Genomic DNA, 25,915 nt, shown 5'->3' with positions numbered 1-25,915 from the left:
TGCAGAGCCGGCGGCCCCCCCACTAGTGGTAGAGGCGCTCACCAGATCAATCTCCTTCATAAACCGCACATGGGAACTTCCCATCATGGTTTCAGGCGCATGGGTTCAGCATAGACAGGCTGCCACCATTCCAGTATACATTGGATGCACCATCTCTCATTCTTACACAGTCAGAGATCACCAAGCTCATTCGCCAAGACCTGACCCAGCTAGACACCAGGAGGACATGGATACAACCAGCACAAGAACTGGGCACGAAGATGGATTTCTACAGAGACCACCTTCTCCAGCTTACGGAAGATGGTTTTGTGATGAGACCCAGATACATGGATACCCACCTGTCTCATGGGATACGGTGTGCTATTGGCCAGTTACGCACATCATCTCACCAGCTGCGGATTGAAACCAGGAGATATAGCGGAGTACCAGCAGAGGCCAGGACATGCCCCTTGTGTGACATGGAACCTGAGACAGAGTTGCATTATACATGCCGCTGCCCCGTCTACTACGAGATACGAGGCCGCTTCCATTGCTTGTTCAGAGAGGGTTTTGGACCACTCTCAAGAGTAATGGGATACGAAGATCAAAGATGCCTGGGGTTGTTCTTGCTTGAGCTGCGCAGACACAGAGAGAGCCTGATGAATGGCGAGGCTAACCAGTCTCAAAGATGGATTACAGACTTCTTCAGAGCAGACACGGGACAGTCGCAAGAGCCACTCCCACAACAGAGCTCCCCCCCCCCGTCTCACACCAGAGGCACATTGATTGACCGAGCAATTGAACTGGGGAAATCCAGGCGCCCACAACTGCGCAGGACTACACAGCATCGACGGAGGCTACGTCAAAAGATTCAGAGCACGCTGGCCTGGCATGCACAACGCCCGGTCAGACTACTAACCATGGAGGAAATTGATGAGATACGCCAACGACCGATGCTAGATCTTTTGTGACTCAGCTATCCCAACTAGCCACCCATTCTTGCTCAATTTTTCGGCTTAGCTCACATCGACCTATCTAGAATCCCATAATATATATCTTTGTTTTGTAATGTTGATTAGGTTATTTTGTTACTCTGACTTTGTATCAGATCCACCACCTTGTAACTTTCTGGTCTCATAGGTCACTATGGCCTTTTGAAGACGTTAATATAACATTTCATTTCTCTCTCTCTCTCTCTCTCTCTCTCTCTCTCTCTCTCTCTCTCTCTCATGTTCAGACATACACGCGCAGAAGACGATCCATTGGCATCTCAACGCATTCTTACTCTCTCTCTCTCTCTCTCTCTCTCTCTCTCTCTCTCTCTCTCTCTCTCTCCTCTTTTTTTCTTTTTGCAGGACGTATTGTGATACACACGATTAATTGTATCGTTTAAGATCAATCAACATAGTGAGACAGCAAAGGAACATATTGATTGGAACATGTGCATAGATGTCAAGGTATGGAGATCAGTGTGATGGTCTTCTGAATGGACGTTTGCTTTTGGATAGGAGGGGTCTTCGACGACTCCAACTTCACATAGCGATGCAGCCATGGAGTGCTTTTTTGTGGTATGAGTTAATGTGCTCTACATGTGTTGTGAACGTATCCATGCAAGACTGCATAAGATTTCCCTCCTCTCCCATTTGCATTCTCTCTCTCTCTCTCTCTCTCTCTCTCTCTCTCTCTCTCTCTCTCTCTCTCTCTCTCTCTCTCTCTCTCTCTCTCTCTCTCTCTCTCTCTCTCTCTCTCTCCAGATCAAGCTCGATGTCTTGCAAACCTGCTCCAAGGGCCCCCACTATCGAGCTTGATCTGGAGAGAGAGAGAGAGAGAGAGATCTACTGCCCCCAATCCCCACCCCCATCTCGACTCTCAAGGTCGCCTCGCTTTCCAGAGACACACCCTCTCCCGACGGCACCCTTCTGTTTCTCTCTCAGTGTCTCGATGTTCGCACAGGGCACACTGCATGAAAGTGCCAAAGCAAGCAAGTGACACCATGTGGCAGGGAGGAGGGGCCGAAGTCCCTCCCCCGTTTATTATAGTATAGATTTTATAGATAGATAGAGAGAGAGAGTTCCCAAAGGTCAAATATGACATTTAGAATGAAACATGAAGCATGCTCTATTTTTGATCCACTTAATGCTTCGCAATCCTTCAATACTTTGGCACACTTATTGGGTCGATTCTCCCAAAACCAATTAATCAGCCATAGAGATTCCTTTTGAATCTTAAATCTAAAAAGGAAAAGGCATCAGTCATCATCCTCGGCCCCTGTGTCGCTCAGTGGATCCTCCAAATTGCCGCCCTGTGCCTGCTGTTCTTCCCTTCCTCTCCACCTCCCCAGCCATAGGCTCGTCCAATCTTTGGCTATGTGTGTCTTTGAGCTCAGACCTGCCTCATGATGGCCACACAACGGAGATACCTTGGTCCTCTCTCTCTCTCTCTCTCTCTCTCTCTCTCTCTCTCTCTCTCTCTCTCTCTCTCTCTCTCTCTCTCTCTCTCTCTCTCTCTCTCTCTCTCTCTCTCTCTCTCTCTCTGACCAAGTCGGTAAGCTCGTCTCTCTCTGTTTCTCTCTTTGTGCTTGACCTACGACTTTCCGGCAATGGAGATGCACCATCCAAGGGTTGCGAGACCACTACCCTATTTCTCTCTCCACACGCTTGGTCCATCGTCCATGCTCTCTCGGCCCATCCAGGCCCTGATTCTGTGTGGCAAAACGGCCTCCCTAAGGAGGATCATGCAGGCACATCATGCAATGTCTGTCCTCCTGCCTTGTAACGCCACGATTGCAAGCCCACCCAAAAAAAATCGACGGCATCTGCATGTGTCTTCACCTTTGAAAATCACCAAAACACCCCCAATATTTTGTCGTAAATTTCAAAAATGCCCTTTCGATTTTCCAAATTCCCAAAACACCTCTGGCTGTGAGAGCAAAGAATAACAAGATGCTAAAACTATAATTTGAGTTGGTTTTGTAGGTTGTGGAAATGAATTGCTTCATTATTTTTAGGCATAGCTGCCTTCTTTTGCTAGGTATTTTGGAATTTTTCACAAATTAGAGGGATATTTTGCCCTTTAATAAAATGGGTCCTCCCTAGTGCTCCGAAAAAATCATTTTTCCAAACTCCAAACATACAAAATTCATTTTCTTGAATTTGCCAAGATGAAATTTTAGAAAATTAGGTTTATTTTTTGTGTTTTTACACTATTTTTCTCTATTTTGGGGCGGAATTGCTCCTTTTGAAATTGAAAGTGGAACGATATTAAGCTAAGACACATTTTTTCCAAACATGCACATGGACGGTGTCGGGGGATAATTGTGCGAAAGGTGAGCCGGGAAGGCACCGAGCCCCTGGCTGTGAGAGGTGTGGGGAAAAGAGATGCAGTAGGCACAATTAACAAGACATAGCTCAAAACAAATGGTACTCTTAATTTCAGTTAATCCATAGTAGTCATCATTAATCAATCGTTAATGGAGGCTTAATGCTCCTTACAAGATGAATCCTGGCTTAAACCAGGTGCTAATCAAGAAAAGTGATAATGACCTGCTTAATACTTCCTTCTGCTTCTGCTAATGAATTGATTAGGCATCGGCTCAGTTCCATGATCCTGCAGGCTTCGATTCCTTACTTGCTTTAATCCGTGACAAGATTTTTGCGCAAGCTTCGACCCCCCATCTTCCTTGCTTGCATGCCTTGTCGAAAACTAGCTCGAGAGATTAGGCTTGATATAAGATCTTGGGTTATGGCTTCGAGTTAATAGGCTTAATCCGGCTTAAGAGCGCTTAGAGAGTAGGTTATTGGAAGATTATGAGCTTAAGCTTGAGGATTCGAATAGGGGTTTTATGGTGTACGAGGTTAAGAGCGGATTAAAGATGGCTTATGAGGTTTCGATTAGGCTAATGAAAGCTTAAGAACTTCTTATTCTTCTCCCGGATAGAGAGTGCTCAGAGTGAAATGAGGAGAAGGCTTTCCCCACTTCAAGAGCTTGAGAGCTCTCGTTTATCAAGAAGGTTTTGAGCTTAAGGAGCTTGAAGGCATGAGGAGGATTAGCATCGGCTTGAAGGTATGAGGAGGATTAGCATCGGCTTGAAGGTATATCATGAGGAGGATTAGCATAGCTTATGAGGAGGTTAGCATCCCAAAAATACACTCGAGAATGAGCTCAAGAGAGGCCCTTTTCCCCTTTTTATAATTTGCACGAGTCATGCTAAAAATAGCCTACCCATTAGCGATGTCGCTAATGGGTAGCTGATGTTGCGCGGGAAGTGGCCCTATGACATGGCAGGCCAAGGATTGACCTGCACAAAAACCACCGGAAGTAGGGCCAAAAAAGTGCGCCTAGGACTGTTCGCCAACTCCCGCTTCATCGTCGAGCTCGACCGAGCATCAACCCGGCCAACGCGATCCACTCTTTACCCTGTCCTGCTCGCGTTTTTTTTTTCCTGCACGCCATGCCTCCCTTTTTGTTCACACTCCCTTTTATTTAATTAGGGTATGGCCCTTGGGACTTCGGGCAGTCAATTTAATGGCCTATGGGCGGCCGCTTAAATCATAAGGGCATCACATTAGGCATACATATTGGCCAAAAAGCTTGGGACTTCATGTCCGATACACATGTCGGCCCAGGCTTTGCCAGCTTCTTCACTGGCGGCCATAAGCATCGTAAGGGAATCACATTTGGCATACAAATCAGCCAAGCAATATATCTTCCTTCATTGGGCGGCTTTGCTTTGGGTTGACACCCCATTAAGCATACATATTGGCAAAGCATTGCCATGCACCGCATTGCCAAGCACGAATACTGGATTTTAATGACAACATCATCATGAATTTTAATGCTCATTTGAATGTTGCAGACCTTGCCGCAAGCCGTTAAGATGAAAAAACCCTCGACTTCGTATCTGCTTAAGCCATAGCTGTGTTGGAAATTTCCTGTTATAAGCAAACTCCAGTAAATAATTCTTGTCGGGCTCAACATATCAACCAAACCATTGCTGTATGACGTCCCGAAACTTGGTCAATGTCCAAAATTCCCAGATAGCACGTCGACCGAGCCGACCAGGGTGGTTTGAACCCAGCCCCCAGTGATACTTAAATTGGCCATATCTTGCCAACTGAAACCTCGATTGACGAGCTGAAAAGACCGACATGCTCCAGAAATTGAGCACTTCAGCTTGATGCATTCATTCCAGTTTTGTTCCCTCAGCTGCAGTTGCCCAATCCGGTACGGATCTGCTACTGACTCAACTTAAAACTGTCATAACTTCTTACCCGTAGCTCCGATTGACGAGCTGGAAAGACCGACACGCTCCAAAAATTGAGCACTTCCACCCGATGCATTCATTCCAGTTTTGTTCCCTCAGCTCTGCAGTTGGCCAATCTGGTACGGATTATCTACTGACTCAACTTAAAACTGTCATAACTTCTTACCCATAGCTCCGATTGACGAGGCGTAAAGACAAGCATGTAGAGCTTTTTGAGTACTTCAACTTAGATTAATAAAATCCCAGTTATGACCACTTCAAGAATACTCACTGTTTAGCATTACCAAGACATCTTCTGACCTTCAGAGCTGCATCTGGCACACTTTCAGCTTAAAATTGGCTTGTTAGCAAGCCCTTATAACTGTTGATTAACCATGCAGGATTGAAATACTCTTGATCACCATTCGTTTGCTCGTCTTCTTGTCATGGGAGTGGAGCGGCACGACATTCACCCCCTCTGAACCTGCATAGCCTCCAGTCTGTGCCAATCGGTCTTCAAGCTGCATCTTCTATAAATAGCTTAAGCTACTTGTCATCAAGCTCACGTAGTTGATAAAGCTATGTAAAACAAAAAGAAGGTGTAAATCATAACATTAATAGTCTAAGTCAATTATCTGGTAGCTGTCCCATCACAAATCTTTGAACCGTAGTGGTCGTATCTCCAAAACATGCAATTATGAAAATCTGTTTAGTGAACCCCGCCAAACTCAAGTGCTCCAGTTACTTATGCACACGGCTTGACCATCAGCTCTCTTTAAGGAACCATATCATGCTCAAGTATGCCTTACTCTGTTTGCACACGGAATGGCCGTCAAGTCCTTTACTTCAAGTTCTTGTAGCAGAATCATCTCAAAAAATGTGAAGATACTATAACAATTGTCCAAGATGTCAACTGGAAGCTAGCCATGTAAGCTTATTGATCATATAATCGAAAACACGTCTGTCTTAACATACATCCAAAAATAAATCTACTACCAAGTAGCCTGCTACAGGAAAGTAAATGAAATCCTTGAATCTGCAAGTTGCTCTTCAATAGCTCCCAGGATCAAATGGAATAATAAGGAACTGCCCCAATAGTGGAGCAGCATAATTTCCACATAAGCACACACATTCTGAATCAAATAACTTCAAGCACTTCTGCTCCAAATATGCTATGCCTGGATCCAGTAGAAAGAACCCACCATGTAGACCCAAAAATACCCATCCATAGTGTACCTGCTTTTGAAGATCTTTCGAATCACCTGGGTCAAATACCATTAAAATCACATAGCATTGATGGCCTCCGCAATATACTAGAGCTTCACCTGAAGCATAGTGCAACAGCCACATCTCATAACCTTTTGGTATCTTAAGGTCGTTATCAGCAAAACTTAAAGAACTCTGACTCCCTTTTACTGGTAGCCAGGACATCACTGACATAAGAATTAGGAATAATATCCAAATTCAGCCACATTTGGCACATTGCCCAAAGAAATGAAAAATCCTGAGCACTTTATGCATTATCAGGGATGATTTAGCATCATCACCCCCTCTAGCTTCACACCCATTACAAAAAATCTTAGGACTTTCTGGACCTGTATCATCAAAGAGATTTTTACCTGGCTCTTGAGGTTGACAATGAATAATAGCGTTGTCCTGAAAATCTTCATCCATAACATCTTTGAGAAAATCATCCTTGGAGGTCTCAGCATTCTTCAAAGCTATAGGAGTTGGCTCCTCTTGCAGCCCATATATAAGCATAGATGTAGAATCTATGTCAATATCCTGTTCACGATCAGTATGATGTAGGCAATCTCCAATATTGCCCTCTGCTTTCTCATCTGCATCCATGCTACTTAGCAAGCCATTATAATTTTGAAAAGGCTCATCTGGCACCCCTTCTGATGGGGTACATGCATCACAAAGCTGAGCTATACCGCTATAACCTTCTCCTTCAGATTGGGTCAAAATATCTTCAATTATAGAATCTACTTCTGTTATAAGAGATCCAACAAACATATTGCCAGAAATAACCATAAGCTCACTGGCATTATCAGGTACATCCTGTGTTAGGTTCATAATCTCGCCCACTTCATCATCTATTGCATGTATAATAGACTTGTTCATGCAATCATCTGCAATAAATCTGCTACCCTGCTCAGCTATAGTGCCGATAGAACCATTAAAATCCTGTAGTGGCTCATCTTCTTGATAAACTTGTTGAGAGCATCCCTTGCCAAGGTCAGTAGCTTGAAAAAATTTTGATGTACAGTCTAGCTCTTCACTAGAACCATTATTCGAAGTAGATTCTATGTGAGAATCTTCGAAAAAAATTCATACATTTGTGTTTCAACAGAAAAATCATCATGTACCTTTGCTTGGTTGCTCAAAATATGGTCCTTTGAAGTTGAATCTGCCTCTTCCAAAGCTGAATTTGCCTTGGCTTGACTTCTTGCAAAAATATGGTCCCAAAATTGATCATAATTAAGGAACTGCATATGATCCCCTTCTTCTTTATAGAAAATAATCTGGCCTCGATCATTAATCTCCTTCATTGTCAACTCGATCATTTTTTAGCTTTCATGAACAAACCCTTTTGCAAAATAATCCCATTGTGTGGGGTATGTCTCTGCCAGTTCTCGAACCTTGTCTTTAAACTCGGAGGTTACAACTTCTTCAAAGGTCGAAATCATCCGATCTGCTGGAATTCCTCGGCTCTTCATCTCCGCTTGATAGCATGCAAGGAGTCCATCTGGATCATGCCCTTGAAAAATCCCATACTGCTCATGCACAACATCAAGTGCCGTCTCCACTGCAGCGTCAATCTGCTCTTTCATCTTCGTAACTTTTACTTTGTGCAAACACCTCTGAACTAAGTCCAACATTTTGGGCAGATCTGTTGTTGCTATATTTTTATCAAATATATTCAGGTTGTAATCTTCAATAAACTGCTTCAAATCTGCTGGAATCTCCATCCTGACCTCCCACCCTGGCTCGTTTCGCGTCGGGTTCACCAAGAATGCTGGAGGATAATTGTGCGAAAGGTGAGCCGGGAAGGCACTGAGCCCCTGGCTGTGAGAGGTGTGGGGAAAGGAGATGCAGTAGGCACAAGTAACAAGACATAGCTCAAAACAAACGGTACTCTTAATTCGAGTTAATCCACAGTAGTCATCATTAATCAATCGTTAATGGAGGCTTAATGCTCCTTACAAGATGAATCCTGGCTTAAACCAGGTGCTAATCAAGAAAAGTGATAATGACCTGCTTAATACTTCCTTCTGCTTCTGCTAATGAATTGAGATTAGGCATCGGCTTAGTTCCATGGTCCTGCAGGCTTCGATTCCTCACTTGCTTTAATCCGTGACAAGATTTTTGCTCAAGCTTCGACCCCCATCTTCCTTGCTTGCATGCCTTGTCAAAAACTAGCTCGAGAGATTAGGCTTGATATCAGATCTTGGGTTATGGCTTCGAGTTAATAGGCTTAATCCGGCTTAAGAGCGCTTAGAGAGTAGGTTATTGGAAGATTATGAGCTTAAGCTTGAGGATTCGAATAGGGGTTTTATGGTGTACGAGGTTAAGAGCGGATTAAAGATGGCTTATGAGGTTTCGATTAGGCTAATGAAAGCTTAAGAACTTCTTATTCTTCTCCCGGATAGAGAGTGCTCAGAGTGAAATGAGGAGAAGGCTTTCCCCACTTCAAGAGCTTGAGAGCTCTTGTTTATCAAGAAGGTTTTGAGCTTAAGGAGCTTGAAGGCATGAGGAGGATTAGCATCGGCTTGAAGGTATGAGGAGGATTAGCATTGGCTTGATCTCCCTAGATTCTACCTAAACAATTGATTAAAAAAATTGTTGCGTCCTATTTAGTAGGGTGGCAATTTGAGAGCCCACAAATTAGCTTGGAGAGAAATAAATGTAGGGAGTAGTCATGGCTAAAAATGTGCAACAAGCAAGCTCAAATGTGATCAAAAGCTGAGCAGTTAAATAGGGTATGCTGCTTAGACTCTTGAACTTACGTCCTTGAATGGGGACATATTAATCGACAAGATTCCTTCTGTCTAGCCTTCGCAAAAGAAAAACTTCAATCGTTGCTGGTTCCCACCTCGTCCCTCCGACTCTCGAACCATTGCCTGCGTCGACTGCACCCGTGCACCATTTTCCCATGCTCTACCCCCTTCCCGTAGCACCTGGTGTTGCGTCACTATTGCAAACAAAAATGCCTGAATCCGCAGGTTTTGCGCACCCATGATAACCTCGCGTCACAATATGGTGCTACCCACTTGGAGGATTTCGCTGCTGCGCATGATAATAGAAAAAGAGAGAGAGACTGCCCTGCTCGTTCCCTTGCTCGTCCCATGCCTGCACATACGACCATACCTTTAATACCTTCAGCGCAAGCAATCCTCCTTCGCAAACGTGCACGCCCTACCCCCACAATGCGAACAAAAAATCTCTCTACTGCTCACGCGTCTACGTCCCGCTTTGTCTTCACGTCACTTGCTCGCACTGACACACAAAGACCTCGCTCTCAAACAAAACATAAAAAAAATGTTTAAAAAATGTGTTCGTGTCCTCCAGCATCCTTTCCCTCACTTTTCTAAAGCCAAAAACGGGAGCATCCCTGGAGATTCCTATCAAAAGAAATACAAAAAATGATTAGAGGCACATACTTGCAAGGGGCATAATGTGCATACACATAGGGACTACTATGGTGCATATAAGGAAATAGGCTCAAGCAAGTAAGGGTAAGTACTATCTCCTCTCTTAAAGAAAAATACGCTTTAGTAAGGGGGGGGGGGGGGGGGGGGGGGGGAGAGAGAGAGAGAGAGAGAGAGAGAGAGAGAGAGATTTGCATGGTTAATTGGATGTCACCATGTATTGATGTCTATGTGCATCTGGTGATGCATTTATCACCCCCTTTTGTAGTGGGACAAACGATTCTAAAGGTTAGGAATCACTAAAGTCAATGGGGTTTTCGAATGGCAAACTCAAACTTTACTGTGCGTTTTCATTATGTGACAAACAAATATAGTCTCTATGGTAAGGCCTTCTTGCATCGGTTATGTTTTTTATTACATGCATGCTGCTCATATAAACCTTCCCTCAATCAAATGGACCAAGATAGTGGAATCTTAAAGATGCATACCACAATGTCTTTATGTTTATTCTTGATGGTGGGCAAACGAGCTTGTTGACCCATAGCACCATCCGTTCGAAGAAAAGTGTGCAACTTCATAGTTGTCTTGGAGACTACTCTCCTTTGCACCTGCTAAAATTACAAAACTGCAAGATTTCCATCGTAGGTCGTGCTAGGTAAGGTGACAACCATTGATCCTTACTTCATGCATGCATCCTTTTGTAACGAGCTCTTGTAGTGTGCACATGCACCACTTAGAGCCAATCAGTCAATGGAGATTCATGGGGCCCACCTCTATATTGTCTGCATCTTCAATGGCCCAAATCTGAGAACCATCGAAGAGCCCCCATAGCGTTCATTAATGTTTGAAGACGTTCAATGCGTGAATTGGAACCCGAACCACACATCCTACCTTGATCTCAGGTGTGCTATTCCCGCCATCTTCAATCGCGACACTCGGATTGCATGTGCGCAAGTCACATGGACAGTCGGATGGTGCAATTGCTGAACATTCACCTCACCTTATGGTTGATCCATTTTTAAAACCTTTGTCACTTGCTATTTAAATCAAGAAAATCCGAAAAAAGAGAGAAAAAGGAAAGAAAAGAAAAGAAGCTGCGGCATCTAAAAAAACAGCCAAAACCCTTAAGAAAAACATGGGCACACACGTGACACCCACACCCACAAAGAAGTAAAAAGTGCGGGTTCCATAAAGTCTCTAAAATATGTGAATACAGCACAATGTCTAATCCAAAGCTACTTTAAAAGAGCTGATAAGCATATTAGGCAGACACGTGTTAAGAGGCCATGCCCACATTCTTGCGTTTTAACAACTTGGAGAGAAGCCCTGCCACGTGCCAGCCCAAGGGTACACACCTCTCCTCGCAAAAAAGTCCATTGACGCTCTCGTTTTCAAGGCGCATGTGAACGGGCCCCTGTCTTTTCTAGAGGACGGCAGAGATGGACTCTGTCTTTCCAATCGACGGTTTAGATTAGCTTGTTGATTGTACGCGGCAAAAGTGGACCTATAAAATCTCGATTGTCAGCCTGCTTGTGGACTAAATAAAGAAAGCAATTTCGTTAAGAAAATAAAATAATTCAATCAAAAATGGAAAATTTAAGCTGAATTTATCGATATTTTCCCATTTGGCAACCAGATCAACATTTCCAAAACTTAATTTATTTGGACATAAAACTAATAATGCAGCATTTCCACATTCTTCGGACATTAGGAAAACATAAAGCATAAAAAGAAAATTGCGTTTCCCTGTGGATAACCAGTAGTTTCCAAAATGGAAAATAATCTAGATCATCGCTTGCGGACCCGATGGGCTTTTTCTGCACTCCATTGAATTTTCTACTAAAAAGTCCGCATGTGGGCTTTGTGGATATTTCCATTTTCTCTCTGATTTTATTTACGGGCGGGCCGTTACCCCATAAAAAAATAAAAATTGGGGTCCGCAAGGCTTGGTGACGTGGCGAGCCTTGGGATAAGATGCGGCCCCCATCCGACGGCACACATTTCTCGCACATTTTAAAGCTGGCTTCCGGACCGTCCGATCTGCAACCGATCGAACGGTTTAAAGGGCCCTTTATCTGTTTCTGATCGGAGCCGTTAAAGCTTGAATAATCCGACGGCAAAGATCCAATGGCCGTAAAATCGAGCACCTATCGGACGGCTGCAGAGGCTGTGAGCTGGACAGTGTTAAGACAAGAAGCTACTGTCACGTCAGAGGCTCGGGCACTTGCCGAGCCTGCCAACGTGGCTGAGAAACCTGTGGGAGGCTCGGAACGCTGGTTCTGGATCCCATCCAACGGCTACAGTGATTTCTTTATTTTTGGCGCCAATCCAAGACGTGACTCAGATTCTGGGGGCCCAGCCACGGGGGGAGCCTCGGTACCGAGCCTAGCTGACATCATGGCATATTGAGGGGGGTCTTTATGAGGAAAAAAAATAACTGCTTTTTCTTGCTAGGGAAGAATTCAAATTTCTAGATCTTTTATTTCGGGGCTTTGACATGTTTCATGTGACATGAATAAGAAAAAGGAAAAATAAAGTACTAGATAAAAAGTAAGAAAAAACTTTTTCCTAGCTGGGCTCTGTAGCTACAATGGATACATTGGACAGTACAAAGGGAGAAGTGAGTAAAAAAGAACTCTTGGAAGATTCAAAAATCTATTGAGTGCCTTACAATTTTAATTTTCCAAACCTAAGCCCAAAGGGAAATTATTAATGGGTCGAGTCAGTCATTATTACATTGAATATTATTCTATTAAAATTTTAGTCCTTAAAATAATAAATATAATATATAGTACACCTATTTAAATACTTATAAAATTATGCTTTTTAGTGTTTATTGACAAGTTGACAGAGAGGCAAAGTGTTAGGGCTAATGGGGAATGCAAGGCTGAAATCATGGAAAAATTCCTTAGTTTTTGGCCCCCCTTCATCAGCATGTCAAGATTTCCTCACAAAAAAATGATGCATTTCAGCACGATTTCCAATAAAAAAGAATAAATGTCTTATTTTAAACCTTAAAGTGAGATCCCAAGCTCCTTCTCATATATCCCCTCCTCTTGGGTTCTTTTTCCTCCCATTTGAAAAATCATTTTCCAAGGAAGTACTTTTTCATTACTTTATTGAAAATTTCATTTTTTAGTTACCTTTTCAGCATTTCTTTTCCATCATCTTCTTCCTCCTCTCCTCTCCTCTCCCCTCACACACACACACACACTCTATTCTATCAGAGAGCTGCAATCTTCAAAGTTCACACTCGAGTTCCCTTTCTCTTCTCTTCCTCTCTCAATCTTCATGTTCTTTGTTGCTGCACACCGAAAGGCAAAGCTCTGCATCAAGGTTCCTGGGACCACCATAGCCATAGTTGTAGCAGAGTGGCAAGACTTGCTAGGACATATTGTCTGCTCCTCTACGAAACAGGGGCGAATTCCACAGGAATGATGTGTGCAAGGGAGTTCTGGGCGTCGTAGCTGCCTCTCTTTCTCTGTGTGTGTCAAGCAGATGCATTCCTAGCCAGTTTGTGGTGTACTCCATGGATCGACTCCGAGAGGTGAGCCGCAGAGGAAGTTTAAGCACAGGGGCACAAATCTCCACCCTACGCAGGCCGAGGTCGTCCGGAGGCTTCAAAGATCCTGCAGGTTTTGCCTTTGAACCCTGTTTTTGGGGCTATGTTTTCTTGCCATACAAGAGGTGCAGGGCAGAGAACATATCTATTGCCACTTCTTGCTCCTGCCCTCTTCTTGGGCATGGAACCATCTTGAAAACTGCCATGCCCTTCACTATGCCTCACTGAAAGCCCTTCCTCTCACCGTCTGCTTCTGCTCCTTTCTGCTCTTCTTGACCTTCATTCACTCTCCCTCATAAGCCTCCATGGTTGAGTGAGTCTGTTTCCTCACCATTGCTACTGGCCCTCCTGTTCTTTCTGGTCAAGTGCCCCATCTAATACCTGACTTCACTTCTTCTCTTAATGGGGTTTTCCATGGTGCTTGCTCATACAGAGTTCTACCTGCAATCGATTTGTGGTTTTTCCCACTTTTTGTTGTGATGGTAATAATTTCTGCTGATGCACTTGCAGAAGAAGATGAAGTAATGGAGGACCTACATAGCAGTAGGCTCAGGGAAAGGCCAAGAAAAGAAGGCATTTCACATTCAGTAGCTCGCCATAAGAGGACCCGGCACTCATCACGAGAGCTTCATTCTCGTGTTGAGGATGTGGAGGACGCAGAGGCTGGAGAAGGTGGTCCATCAGATGAAGACGACATACCCATCTCTCCTAACCTTCTTCCAAGAAAGCCCACCAAGCTGAGATTTCATGGAAAGGCAGGATTGTTTTTTTTTTTCTTTTGGGCTTTTGTTTGTTCTCTCCTTGCCTTGCATTGTCTCAACTTCTGATTGCCTGCATACAGGTGGCGTCCGATGAAGTTGTGGCTGTCGAGATTCCTGCGGTTCCAAGGAAAGCAAGAACAGGTATGTTGGAGTGAGTGGAGGATGGTAGCTTTTGAAGTGTGTGTGTGTGATTTGCGTGCCGATCATTGCAAACACTAGTGGATCTTTGGGAATTTCAATATCAACTCTTTTCGCAGCTATCTCAAAACGGCCGCATGAGGGCAACCATGGAGATGGACCGAGGCACCAGGTTTTTGCTTCAGCTTCTCCACCATCGACGACTGTGGTGCCTTCTCACATGCCTCTGGGGTCTTCATTGAAGCCCATGAAACGCATGGTATGGATCATTTAGTTTGCTAAATGTCTCTGTTAATTTGTTTGATCAAGGATCTATCTAATTTACTTTCTCATGGGAAGCAGAAGCATACCAGCACCAAGTTCAAAGTGGTGAAGCATACAAAGGTAGACAGTCTGTTTCTATGGATTATGATGGTGGTACCATTCACTTATGTATCTTAGCCAGTCATTCTGAGAATTCATCACCTGTTTGATAGGTATCAACACCAGTCACGATCTCGCAGCAGGAGGTTGAAGTGGCTGAAGCTTTGTTTGATTTGGCAAGGATGGTTTCCAACTTAGGTAGCCCCGGCCGCAACGATGAGAAGATGGAAGTCCAGACAGAGAACAGTGAATTGAGAGGGGCAGCCCGCCCCTCTTCTCCTGAAGGCACACCTCCAAGGCGCCAAGATTCTGTCTCTACTCCACAGACATCCCATTCTGCTGTTTCGTCTCCTGTTCGAGGTCCTATACCTGTTACATCATCTCACTTATCATCCACAGATGGTGATTGCTTCTTTCCGTCGCTCCTTGCTGAAATGTTTCACTTTGATTGCTTCTTTCCTTCAAAGGTTTCAGTTTAATGAAATGAGCACGTTTGAGTTTCCACATAGTTCTGCTGCCTTTCTTTTGAAGTGTAGATTTACTCAGCTAACTAAAGTAGAAAGGCATGTGCGTCATCTCAATTCAATCTCATGTGTTTTCATGCAAATAAGAAATGGGCTACATCCATTTCATACTAAGGATCTTATAGATCATAACTTCTGGGAAGTCAAGCCTGTCAGGATGTTATTGAAGGTTTATGATTTTTTTTTTGACAATGTCTACTGCCTATTGTGCTCAGTTCCAACAAAAAGGAGCACTCTCATCAAAATGAAAGCTGAGGATGGGGCTATAAGCCAACCAAAGGACGATACGAATGGTCGAGTTTCATATTTTAAAAGTGTGGGAGATAGCTGCACCGGACAATCAGTTGGTTCGAATACGCCTGCCGATATTAAGCTAAACGTCACTATGAAAACAGGTCAAGGGTCTCATCAGAAGGCATCTTTATCGTCATCTCTCCTTCCCTTGCCTAGGCAGTCCTCTGTGGTGGCTGATAGCAATATCCTGCTCAAAGAAGCTAAAGGCTCCTCAAGTCCAAAGATACCCCTCGAGCACATTGTAGGTTCAGAGAATTACTTGAAGAGTGATGCCTTACATCTTACAGAGTTCACTGAACAGAAGCTACAAGCTGGGATGGGACATAGCCCTCAGGATGCTTGTGACTCATCAGCATTGGTGAAGGATAAGACTACGTAAGCATTTGATTTACTACTGAAAGTTGAATGCCTTTTGCTGCTAAAGTTTCTGTTACTGAGGGTTTTCATGACTTAACAGAAAGGCTACTCTTTCTTGCAAGTATGAAATTGACCTTATGGTAAGCAAATTATATTATGGTGGAGTTATTGCGCATATTTGGCTTTATGAGCAGCTGATCCATGTTTGAATGCTTTGGGCAGGCATCACCAAATGTATCTGCAAGCGGAGCAAGTGAAAAAACTGGCAACAGTGTTGATTCTGGTCTGGTATCGTGTAAACGAACACAGGTGTGAAGCCGTGTTGCTCAAATTACTAGTTTCTTCTCTTGGTCATTCATGTTTTTATCGGTATTAGTTGTTGCATGGTGTTGGTATCGTTCTTGCCATCAGAATATGGACAATGACCTAGCATAGAGGTGTCTGGTTTGAATGGAAGTCCTATTTTCATGGTGCAAAGTTAGTACAAGGTTTCTGTAAGCCATGGATGTTTCTTGATGTTAGTCTAAACCTTATGCAGGATCAGGTCAAAGACCCATTGCAAGCCAATCAGAACTATCCATCACAGTTCTGTCTGAATACATTATCTGTGAAAGAGGAGAAGATGTCAACGGGCAATGAGAAAGAAGCTAGGCTGGGTAGCATGCCAAAGGAAGAACCTTTCAAAGCTGAAACATTGAAACAAGGTGAAAGAGAGAATCAGTTTGAGGATGTCTTGAAGCAGGAAGCTTCTCATTCTCACTTGGGCAGCCAGCCTAATGTAGTACATCCACACCCTGCAAGTGGGTCTGGTAGGTATCTTTATTTATCCATGAGCTACTAACGAGAGTCTTTTTTTTTCACCCCATGGGTTTGTCAGAAGTTTGATATATCTTTTTGTTCCTTGTGTCCATGTTTGGACGACCAGGCTGGCCAGGAAGCCTTCCTCCCATGGGGTATGCCAAGGTTTTTCCTTCTATGAATGAGTATCATGTGCTTTGTGAAAGAGATGGCTAATTAGTTATTTGCTTGCTGCTATATAGATACTACCCTGCTGCTGCAGCAGCCGCAGCAGCCGCAGCTGCTGTTGCAGCTGCTTGCCCTGCTACTGGATCTGTGATTGGGCAACTCTCTACAGAGGAAAAGGGACATCCAAGCTTGCTGGTATGGTTTCACAGTGCCATGTGAATTTATCTGCTGTTGTAAAAGAGTTTTGAGCATAGATTTCTCCTAGGAAAGGGGCACTGCCTACAAACGTGGCAAACACTTGAGGGGAGGAGGGTGTATATTTTGTGTTGTGATCTGCTTGGTTCTGTTGTATTTGTTTTGACTCAGTTACATTAATGCAACTTTGAGGAATTACTCTATTTTGTTTGCAATCTAAAGCTATTGTATACATTCACAGGTGCCTCCCTTTACCTTCCCTGGAGCTCGGGCCTTGTGCAAACGATGTGCCACTCATGTGTACATTGCACATTTTATTGACACTCAACAACAAATGCAGCGGCATCCCATTTGGGCTGCTGCTTACAGGAATGGTGCAAGCGGAAGTTTGTATCCTATGAAGTCCTACAATCCCAATGCTCCCCACCTTCCTCCCAATGTTCTATTTGCGGGTGGATTGACTGGATTGACAGGTTTAACTGTCAATAACTCTCCTGTCAATAAGGGTCTGTGTTCCGAGTTAGGCCCTCAAAATGACAATGGCCCATCCTATGAGAATGTTGATGGGTCTGTTAGGATGGGCTCCTCACAAACTTTGCAAGTGGATACGAAGAATCAAACTATGTCTGCGGAGGTTGCTATTTTACCTTTTTTACTTCCTTTATGGTGGGTGTCAAACTATGTCTTTTGCTTATTTTACTGAAGGTTTTCTCCCTTAATATTCGCAGGCTGGGTTGGGATCAACGTCAGGCTATTCTGCTGCTGCACATAGCAGTCCAAGTCTAGAAGGACATAGAGGCGTCTCAGGAGGGGGAACCAATGCCGTTGGTGCATGCCCTGATTTAGCTGGGGTTTCTACAGGGGCTGCAGCCAACCCACCGTCTGTAACTACTACTGCAGCTCAGGTGCAGTATTTGCAAGCAATCATACAGCAGGCTGGTTTTCCCTTCCCCTTTTCACCGGGACACCTGGTGCTCCCAACTCAAGGGCACTTAGCCCAGCAGCAGCAGGTATGCTACCTTCTCTGCTTTTTGTTGGAGTTGCGCTTAAGTTGGAGCTTGTGTTTCAACCATCTCTTTGTGGAACTGCAGGCAACAATACCTTTTTTCAATAATCTGTTCTATAATCCACCATTCATACATCCGCAGCAGACTCCTGCAACAGTCAAGGTGCCCCCAAAAACAAGCTCTGTTCAGGGGCAAAGTACGAGCATGCACCGGGACGTTCGAGTTGGACAATCAGTCTCACAGCAGCAGCAACAGTTCTCTTCTGCTTCTTCATCGCATTCCCATCAGCGGGCTGCATCGCAGCATTTGCAACATTATGGAGAAACAGAGATGAACTTGGGTGGAGAAACTGTTTCCTCTGCGGAGAGTAAGTTTCCGAGGAACATGCACACCCAGGAGTTCTCGAATATGCCTGCTTCCAACATCGCAACCGCATCTTCTTCTCTAAATAGTGCTGGGATCTCTGTCTTGCCTCCTCAGGTTTCTTTGGCTGCAAAACAAATGTCCAACATGAAGTTACCCCAGTCAGGGCAAACTCCACAGCAATCGCCCAGTTCGACCCCATACCATTATTCCTCTGGTAGTAAGAGCATTGATTTTCAGTCGCCACAGGCTTCATCGGGCGTGCAGATGGGAGGTACAAGCAAAAACATGGTCGGTCCTGGGCCTTTGGGTTTCGCATCTGTTGCTGCTGTTATGGCACCTCAAGGTCATGCTGTCTTGCAAACCATGTCTGATTCACAGCTCTCTCACTCACAGGCATATCAGGAGAGTTATGCTAAGCACACATCTAATCATAATTTGGATGGGCCTAGAGCTGCTAGTGGTTTTGGGATGCCAGAGGATAAGAGGTTGGCAGCAGTCAAGCAGGGTGGCCCATTGAAAATGGACAAAGAAAGTGAAGGTGTTGCGCAGGGCAGCTCAGGCTACAAAACTGGGTTATCATCAGCGACTCTCTCAGGAACCTCTTTCAACTTCATGAATGCACCAGTGGGAAACTCCAGCTCTAGGCAGGCCGCCCCTGTTTCTATAGGTGCAGTGCCATCCTCAGGGGTGGGACGGGCAAACCCAAACCCCAACATAATTGCGACAGCCTCTGAGCCAATAACATCGAGCAGGGCACCCTCTCCAAGTTTACTTTTTCATGTACCGAATGTGACACCTAATCAAGGAATGCGGCAGGGCCAGATTTCTAGCCAGTATTCTTCCCAAGCAAAGTCTGCTTCCCGTATGCAAGTTGGCACCACGGGTGTAGCCACACCCCCTAGCACATTGCTTCCAGGGTCATATGCAGGCGTTCCTGTTGTGAAACAGCAAAGCTATCCCTCTAAAAGCCATCAAGTTTCTGTGAGCTCCATGCAATCAAGGTTTCCGCCTACTGTCTCTAGCTCTTCCGGTGCTTCTGTATCACCGGCAACCGCCGTCTCAAAGGCAAGTGGTAGTGCCACCACTAAGAATACTGCAGCAGGCAAAGGCTCTTACAATTCGCTACAGAAACAGAACTCAGCTAGTCCAGCAAAGAAAACAGACGTGATTGTCACACATTTACCTGGACAGGTTATGGGTCCATCCTCCATTGCCGTGAACATGGGCCAATCTCAGCCACAACATCAGCAATCTCAACTCCAGCAAATGCAACATGTAATCAGGCAACCGCCGCAGCAACAGCATTGGCAACAGCAGCAGAAACAAGGTTTGCATCAGGAGCACTCGCAGCAAGCAGCGCCGCAGAGTATGCATCAACAGTTCCATGTCACAGGTGTACCTCCAGCGGTATCTTTACAGTACCATCAGGCCATGGGGTCTAATCAAGCTGCTCAAGGAGGGGTGCATAAACAATCTGCCTCTCCCCACCAAGCAAAGCATCATCGCCCTTATCTTGAGCAGCACCTTTACCAACCTCAACAGCAGCAGCATTCTCTTTCAACCGAGTCTCAGCAGAGTGCTCGCATCACTACACAACCTCAACAGCAGCACTCTGCACTACAAAATGTCGTTCCAGCTACAAACCGCTCTGTCCAACAGCTCTCTGATTCACAACCGAACAAGCAGCAAGTTGCTTCTGGTCCTCACCAGCAACCATTGTCATTTGCCTCTTTCGGAGCAATCTCGAACGCTGCTGCCCACACTCCTGTATCTTTCTCTGTAGGAAGTGGTGGTGGGAGACCTGCAAGCTCGGATGGGAATTTTAATCGGGTGCCTAGTCCTACAGCAAGTACTAGCATGAAACCGCCTGGAGGAATTTCTGTTGGAGGTGCCCCGAACATACAGTGGAGCAGCACCTCAAGCATGGGAATTTCTCATTTCCAGAGTGTGGGAGGGGCGAAAGTGGCGGAAGCAAAGTTATCACCACAATCTAGCGGTACGATTAGTTATTTGCCCTATCTGCAATCAGCTACATTTTCTGGTGGCATGGTTTCGGGGGAGAAAGTTGTTGGAGCCTCTGGTGTTCACGCACAAAGCAGTGCCTCCATGATGAGCATGAGAGATGGAATGGCTGGAGCAGGACATGAAAATGTTTCCTCACATCAGTATGACAATAATAGAATGAGTCCTGCATCGAAGGCTCCAGCCATGGGCGGCAATTCAACAAGTACTGTGAAATGTCCTGTGTCACTGCCCGCTTCACCGTGTGTTGCACCTCTGGCATTGCACGGCCTGACGACTCCTGGCCAATCAAGTCAAACCTGCACTGTGATTCCTGCAACGATGGCAGCCGACAGCGTCTCTACTACTGGGTGAACCGTGTCAGTTGGGGTGGTTAAGGGAACCTATTTTTGTGAAGATGAGATGGTTGAGGCTAAGGAACCTAATTTTGTTCTCTAACAAAAATGGACATGTTTCACTCATTTTGTGGTTTGGTGCTTGATCGGCACATCTGAGACTTGCTGGACCAACCCAAAGGTTCACTTGCTATACGATTAAGGGGGGCCTCCATCGAGACCAAATTTCCTTCTCCATATTCAGGTTTGTACCAATTTTGTTTGATCAAACTCCATAGACCTTCACAGCAAGAGAAGATCGGTAGAGTTGGTAGTGGATCCTAGGGCTTAGCCTTCACTGATGGTGGATCTATCGTTTGTGCCTTCATGCAGGTGGAGAACTTTTTCGATGTTCCATGAGATGGGCCATATGTCGAAGTAGTGGGTCTGCTGCCTTTATGCTGACTGCGGCCTCAAAAAGCAGGGCCCTTGTATATTGATGTGTGTAGAACCAGAATCATTTTCAAGTATATCTTGCAGTCATGTATGGTAAGTCTGGATCCTGGAAGTCATTTGACTAATTTTTTTCTTTTCTACTGCTTAACTGACACTGACTGACCCACCCAAGCTCTTAATTGTACAGACATTTAAATTAGTCCAGAACTGTATGATGATTTACTTCAAGCTTTAATTTAAGAAGATTGTGATTTACCGGTTTTCACATCCATTGGCTTCTTTCAGTTTGAAATATTATTTGCTTCTGCGACCCCCCCCCCCCCCCAAATGAGACATGTTACATCTCATATCATGCTTATGTTGCTGACCCATGCATTAAGACTTATCATAAGTGCACGTGCATTCAATAGACAGTTGGATGCAAGCTTATCTGGAAGAATACATATTCTTTCATTTTCTCTACATCGAGAAGGGTTTTATGAACTAAAATGTAACTCGGTAGGAGGCTTTAGTAAGCTACTTTTAAGCCATTCCTGAAAACTGGTGGCAAAATACTTAGCTCGAGAGTTGTTCCATCTAGAGTTGTTCCATCTATTATAGTTACAAGTCCGAATAGCCTCTAAAATGTAGCATATCCATGCAATGCAGACTTCTAAGGATCGTCAGCTTGAGAGGAATCGGGGTGTGTAGGTAGGAAATTATGGATCGATACCATGCATCACAAGCTTAAAAGCATGCCTATGATGCCACATGAAGCCCGCAAATTGATACACCAGGTAAGTGGATCATGCTTGCACTATCATCTTCCACAGAACTATATCACACGGGTCCTCTATGAAGATGGAGCGGTAGAATTGATGGTAAGGCAACTAGGGTGTGATTCAAAGTTGGTGTGGACCGTCACATGGTGTCTGAGTTCACTTTTGTTGGTAAGAGTTTACTTTTGCTCATTTGTGTTTACTGCATAACAATTTGTTTTGCCATGAATGACATCAAAATTTACGTGCCCATGTGGATAGGGTGTTTGCATGCCAACATGCAGGTCATGGGTTTGAGTCAGCTTGCAAGTGTTGACCTTGGATTTTATTTTCTCCCGTATTCCTGAGCTCAATCCATTGGCGTTGATCCCATTGCTTGGTCGCGTTCAAGACCCCATGTGATTTAGTGTTGTGGATAGGCAAGGACTACAAGTCTACAAATAGCACCAAGCTACTAAGAGAAGAACGTCCACAAGTAGGGAGTACTCGTAAGGATTACAAACTGCAACACCCACAAGTAGAGAGCACTGAGATTAGGCGAGGGAATTGAAAGATGTCATTGATACTAAGAAGCAAAAGATGTATCATGGGTGCTAAGAGGAAAATTGGGGTTGCACTATATTATGAAATGGATGATAGACATGGATTGGTTATTCATTTCTCTTGAGGTACAATTAGACATATATGATGATGTAAAAATGCTTCTTTAACACTTGCACAAGTGTAATTTGTAGATGTTTTTTTCTTAAATTTAATTATTATAGTGATTTTCCACCTTTTTCAAAGAAAAGTGAAGACAAATCAACAAATTGTAGCTTACATTAAACAAACTATTTCGAGCTTACAATGCACATAATTTTTTACAATAGCTATCTTACTTCATTGAAATTTGAATCAGCCCACAAGTTGCTCCAGAAATGTTCCCACAAAGCATGAAGAAAACCACTCACAAGAACACAAGACTTTCGGAGCACAAATGTGCAGCGCACACATAGGTTTGTATATGATGTGGACATTATTTTTGGATCCAATGTACATGAAGAGATTTATGCCAAATCCCGTTGCGAAGAATGTTGGCAATCACATCAAAGCGAATTAAAGGTGGAGTTACCAAGGAAAACTAGCATGGATGAGCTGCAACATTGCAATGACAAAGATCAAAAGAGAAGATCATCGTGAAGGGGATGACGATACAAGCGAAGGCAACAACTAGCATCATCAACAAAGAACAACATCACCAACATGACTACGACACGATGAACAAGGATCACATTACTTTGCACACTAAACCTACCCCCTATAAAACATGATGTATCCACAGTTTGAACCATGTTTATGTTTATGCATCCAAATGTGAACCCATTTAAGGAAACCTTGTATGAACATGGCCTCTTGAATCCTAAGATGAAATTAGGTTTAAGCAGGTGATTGTTAGGGTTAAACCTACTTTCATCCTATGCTTGTGTGAACCACCTTTAATGATGCTACTCTCACACATTGTAGCCTCGGAAGCAACTCTAAACTTTGCATGACTACCTAAAGTGTACCATCTCCTATGCCATGTACTAGGAGACATGTGGCTTGATGCTACATATATGCATCCTACTTCTCATGGTGCTATATAAGCACACACATCATTGAACAAATCGCAACATCTTATCAATCTATCTATTATCGATGTTGTTTTGTACTTCTCCTTGCCCGTGTTGCCTTTCAAATTAGTGTTAATTTAATTATGAATGCAACTAATCTTTATCCTCCCCAATCACAATGAGATACTTGAAAAGAAAAAAAAGATATTTACAATAAATGATAATGCTAATAACAATTACTAAGAGCCGCACAATAGAGCTCAGATATCAATTGTAAGGCTCTAATTAGGGTGGATAAGGATAAGTTCCATTCATAATTAAATTAACATTCTAATCTGAAAGGCAGCACGAGCAAGCAAAAGCACAAAACAACACTGATAATAGATAGATTGATAATATGCAGTGGTTTGTTCAATGGTATGTGTGTTTATATAACACCGTGAGGAGTAGAATGCAAATGTGTAGCATCAAGCCACGAGTTAGGTCATGTCTCGTAGTACATGGCATAGGAGGTGGCACTCTTAGGTGAGAGGTAATGGTACATAAGTAGTCATGCAAAGTGTAGGGTTGCTTCCACGGCTAGATTGTTGAGAGTAGCATCATTAAAGGTAGTTCACATGAGCAGATGATGAAAGTAGGACCTTAATAGATTTTTTGTAAGCCAAGGAACACTCATTGCAATGTTGACTTTTTGTCACTTTTTGTTCAGAAGTACTAAAGAAATTTCAGCTACGTCACTAAGAGATGAACCAAAAGATACTGATTTATTCAAGAGTATGGCTATGAATGGGCTAAATCAAGATTAGTAGGATGTGCATGATTTTCTCCACTTCGGAGGATTTTTAGAGGATTGGTCCATTCCAGTAAAAAAGCAATGATCATTAAGAGCCTCAAATTCGCTATACAGACTAGGAATCATGGTAGAGACTAGGAATCATGGTTAACCTTGGACACTTTAGGCCTCGTCTCAGACAGTTCATAAGACAACACTAAGAAGGCTCTAGATAAGAGAAGCAAAAGCGTTAATATCAGATCAATATCTAGAATTTTGGAATGCACCAAACTCCAAAGAAAGAGGAGGAGGAATGTAGCTGGTGGAAACATGCACTTGTACATAGTTGGATTTGTATTTACCAATTGTAATTATGTAGTAACTATAACAATGTGCAATTAATTAGGACCCAGTCTGGGTACCTATAAATAGGACACGCTACTTCATTTTAAGGGATGGTCATTACGAGATCTATCCTGGGTCTTTGATATCGCTAGTCAGTCTTGTCTCCTTCTACTAATCGAGCTGTTGCTCTTATTGTCATCTAGCTCTATTGTAATCAGCAGCACTTGGTGCCAGTTGTACTTTCTTTCACCATCTGAATATACCAGCTCCAATTCTTGTGTCCATTATTTGACTTTCTACCTTTAGTTCAGTTCTTATCTGATTTTTGTACTTGTTCGAAGTTTGAATTTGATCCTGCTACAATCGAGAGCACGGAAGATCCTGCAAAATAGAAAAAAACGGCATACTACATGGCATAAAACAATAGGTTTGCTAGTACATAATCCAAGCCATATGCGATCAAAGAGAGTTAGAGAGAGTGAGAGAGCATAAGAGCGCATGCGGATCCATCTCCTAGAGTGGAGTGCTACACCAGCATGGCGGACAGAGGAGAGATCAGAAGAGAGAAGAAGGACACATGCACTAGGTGCAATCTCCCCACGTGCAAGAGTGAACATTTTCCTCTTGCTCGTATTTATTTATAGATTTCTTAAATGCTCAAAGTGAACACATACTGGTTGGCCGGACATAAATGGCCATAGTTCATAAAGAGAACTTGAATAACAAAATATACATGAATGTGGCATCCTTTTGCGTAGCCCTTAGCTCCATCACTATTTTTCCACATGTCACCTACAGTAAATAATAAAATATCAATTTCCATTACATACCTCTCCATTAGAAAGCAAATGTCCTTAATTGCAAAGATAAGAATCTGCAAACTATACTTGTCAAGAACAATGGTTAGCATTTTGTGTCAAAATATACTATAGTGAAAGAAAAATTCATAAACTTAAACAATTTGCTTATGCATGCTGTCATCCACATATTGCATATTCTAGTGTCCCATACCACTAGAATAAGTAGTACATGTCATACCCTGATGAATTAGGATATCATTGGTCACACTCATCATTCAACAATCAATCTTTATAAATTCCAATCCAATTTCATAAGCACTATCATGACAAGAAGTCATCATATGCCAAATTCAATTCCAAACTCAAATATAATTGCAAATCTAAATCACTATCATTATATATCTGAGTAGCAAAAATCATACTAGGGACAATGGTGGCTACCCATTG

The 25,915-nt window shown here is 43.6% G+C and overlaps 1 protein-coding gene across 1 annotated transcript; it reads left to right on the top strand.

The window, feature by feature from the left end:
- Positions 1-13,047: 13,047 nt before the first annotated feature.
- On the top strand, positions 13,048-21,454 carry LOC147450305 (uncharacterized). Its single transcript, XM_086519572.1, has 16 exons — positions 13,048-13,511; positions 13,949-14,193; positions 14,280-14,340; positions 14,457-14,596; positions 14,680-14,721; positions 14,814-15,102; positions 15,440-15,893; positions 15,976-16,015; positions 16,098-16,184; positions 16,414-16,684; positions 16,801-16,828; positions 16,916-17,036; positions 17,278-17,670; positions 17,765-18,046; positions 18,128-21,010; positions 21,139-21,454. The coding sequence occupies exons 1-15, from the start codon at positions 13,406-13,408 to the stop codon at positions 20,783-20,785; spliced, it is 5,217 nt and encodes a 1,738-aa protein (XP_086375698.1). The 5' UTR covers positions 13,048-13,405; the 3' UTR covers positions 20,786-21,010; positions 21,139-21,454.
- Positions 21,455-25,915: the final 4,461 nt, after the last annotated feature.

The sequence above is a fragment of the Adiantum capillus-veneris genome, chromosome 9 (assembly GCF_014529385.1).
Source record: "Adiantum capillus-veneris isolate H3 chromosome 9, ASM1452938v2, whole genome shotgun sequence".
NCBI lineage: Eukaryota > Viridiplantae > Streptophyta > Polypodiopsida > Polypodiales > Pteridaceae > Adiantum > Adiantum capillus-veneris.
Note: the sequence above shows the minus strand (reverse complement) of the source record. Positions and strands in the feature narration are given on the sequence as shown.

What these genes read in the sequence shown, in the direction of transcription:
- LOC147450305 (XM_086519572.1), top strand. Translation starts at nt 13,406, where the DNA reads ATGGATCGACTCCGAGAGGTGAGCCGCAGAGGAAGTTTAAGCACAGGG. An exon ending in ACACCCTGCAAGTGGGTCTG is followed by an intron (nt 16,685 to 16,800) that starts GTAGGTATCTTT and finishes TTGGACGACCAG; the next exon opens with GCTGGCCAGGAAGCCTTCCT. An exon ending in ACTTAGCCCAGCAGCAGCAG is followed by an intron (nt 18,047 to 18,127) that starts GTATGCTACCTT and finishes GTGGAACTGCAG; the next exon opens with GCAACAATACCTTTTTTCAA.